The 2,340-nt window shown below is 39.4% G+C and overlaps 1 protein-coding gene across 1 annotated transcript; it reads right to left on the reverse strand.

Moving 5' to 3' along the window:
* Positions 1-1,034: 1,034 nt before the first annotated feature.
* On the reverse strand, positions 1,035-1,358 carry LOC127793501 (uncharacterized). Its single transcript, XM_052324250.1, has one exon. The coding sequence runs from the start codon at positions 1,356-1,358 to the stop codon at positions 1,035-1,037; it is 324 nt and encodes a 107-aa protein (XP_052180210.1).
* Between the last annotated feature and the right edge of the window lie 982 nt (positions 1,359-2,340).

Here is a 2,340-nt window from a genome sequence, read left to right on the forward strand (position 1 = left end):
ACAAACAAGTAGCATGGCAATTTTACTTGGCAAGACAAGTCAAAATAAGAAGACCCTCATAGAATAAGAATATGCTCTCAAGTTCCTCAAATGCTATGCCTCACTCCACTCAATCACAATTCCACTACCAGATATGCTCATCTTCTAAATCTCCACTCTCAATGCTTTTTGCATGCAAATCAAAAGGACTTTTATTCATGGCTCTGAAAAGGATAGGAAGATAACAATGAAAAGTAAAGTAAACCTTAGGAAGAAAACATTCAAGACAACCCAAGATCAATGAAGAACTATTAAGCAAGCAGAAAATAGACACAAATTTTTTTTTTTTGAAAGGTGGGTGCGTTTTACGCTCCATTCCAACCTTTGTGAGTGCGTTTTACGCTCCATCTCACCTTGGCGAGTGCGTTTTACGCTCCATCTCACCTTGGCCTTTGGCCTTTCTATCTTTTTTTCTTTTTGATTCCAAAGGACTTGCTTAATATGTTGCCATAATCAAAGGATGCAATGAATGTTCTTCAACCTAAAGAAGGGGAAAGATTTTTTTTTTTTTTTTGTTTTGTAAAATGAAAGAGTGCCTTAATCATCTTTTCACATGCAAGAGCACTGATAGCTTCAATAAAGATTCAAAACAAGCTCTGGAGTGATACCCATAATTAGTGAATGCATGCATATCATAAGAAAGAACAAGCACAAATATCCTCACAAAGACTACCTCAATCAACCCACTAAGCCAAACTCATTGCCAATTTACTTGAGAGCCCAAAAAGATAAGATCAACTTTCTAATCATGCCAAATTCTTTCAAACTCAATTTGCCCCATTTTGTCAAAAATCTTTTTTTTTTTTGAAAAGAAACTTCTATTCTAAAACTCCCCCCCATACTCAAACATTACATTGTCCTCAATGTAAGCATGCAGCAAGAATCAGGTATAGGACAAGTAAGAAAAGTAAGGAGAGAGAAACAGCCTGGTGGTATCAAGTCGGAGGAAGGTCCAAGAGAGATAGCTCCTCCACTGTGTGTTCTGTAAAGCACTCTTAGAAATGTTTAAGCCTCTGCCCATTAACTGTGAATTTCTTCGTAGTCGACCCGTCCATGATCTCAACTGCACCATAGGGAGAAACATGAGTAACCACAAAAGGACCAACCCATCTAGAATGCAACTTACCAAGCATCAGCTTTAGGCGTGAATTGTAGAGGAGGACTCTATTGCCAACGTTGAACTCCTTGGCAATCAATTTGTCGTGTGCAGCTTTGGTCTTTTCCTTGTAGATCCTGGAGTTCTCATATACCTCTAACCTAAATTCCTCAAGTTCTTGCAATTGAAGCTTCCGCTGGGAACCAGTTTCTTTCATGTCCATGTTGCATTGCTTCACCGCCCAATAGGCCTTATGCTCGATCTCTATTGGCAGATGACATGCTTTTCCAAAGACCAGTCGATATGGGGACATGCCGATCGGGGTCTTGTAGGCCGTGTGGTAGGCCCAAAGTGCATCTTCCAACCTTTGGCTCCAGTCTTTCCTATTGGGTTGGACTGTCTTCTCTAGAATCTGCCACAAGGAAAAATCACATAAACACACCAAGAAAACACAAAATGGCCCAAAAAATGGTCTAAACGTTGAATTTTGGCCAAAATACGCCCTCCTCACTACAAAGCAGTGACTATTTCTCCCCACACCCCCATTCCTTTGGACACCAAAAATCAGGGCATTCCGAGATAGTCGTCGGCAGTGAACAGTGCTGTTTATGGCAAAAAAAAAAATAGAAAACAAGCAAACCGAAAAGAAAAACACAAAGAATGAACAAAGAAAACACAAAGAATCAACAAGGAAATAAAAGAAAAGAGAAACCAAAGAGCAAGATACGAAGAAGCAACAAAAGAAAGCAACAAAGAATGAAAGAGAACTAAAAAGAAAAAGAAAGACAGAAAACAAATCTTGTTATGGCGGAACAGTTTGACGATTCCCCGGCAACGGCGCCAAAATCTGGTTGGCACTGTCGAACACCGATCGATTAGATGAATAATAATTTTGATTTGCAGCAAGGGTGCAACCCAAAGTCGTCTCCCAACGAACCTCAAACGGATCTATCAAAACAAGACTAAACGGGGGGGGGGGGGATTTGGTGAAAAACAAAAAACAAAATAAACACGAAGACAGTAAACCGAGATGCAACCAGTTGCAACCTTTCCTCCCTACCCGGTTATCATCATCCACCATATAAAGAATCTATTTATCTTTAATCCCCAGATCTAACAAAATATGCTTGACAATCGCCGAAGACTAAATCGAAACAAATATAAAAATCACAGAAGATCTTCTTGATCAATATACAAGTTTCAAT

Source organism: Diospyros lotus, unplaced genomic scaffold (assembly GCF_014633365.1).
Source record: "Diospyros lotus cultivar Yz01 unplaced genomic scaffold, ASM1463336v1 tig00011006, whole genome shotgun sequence".
Lineage (NCBI taxonomy): Eukaryota > Viridiplantae > Streptophyta > Magnoliopsida > Ericales > Ebenaceae > Diospyros > Diospyros lotus.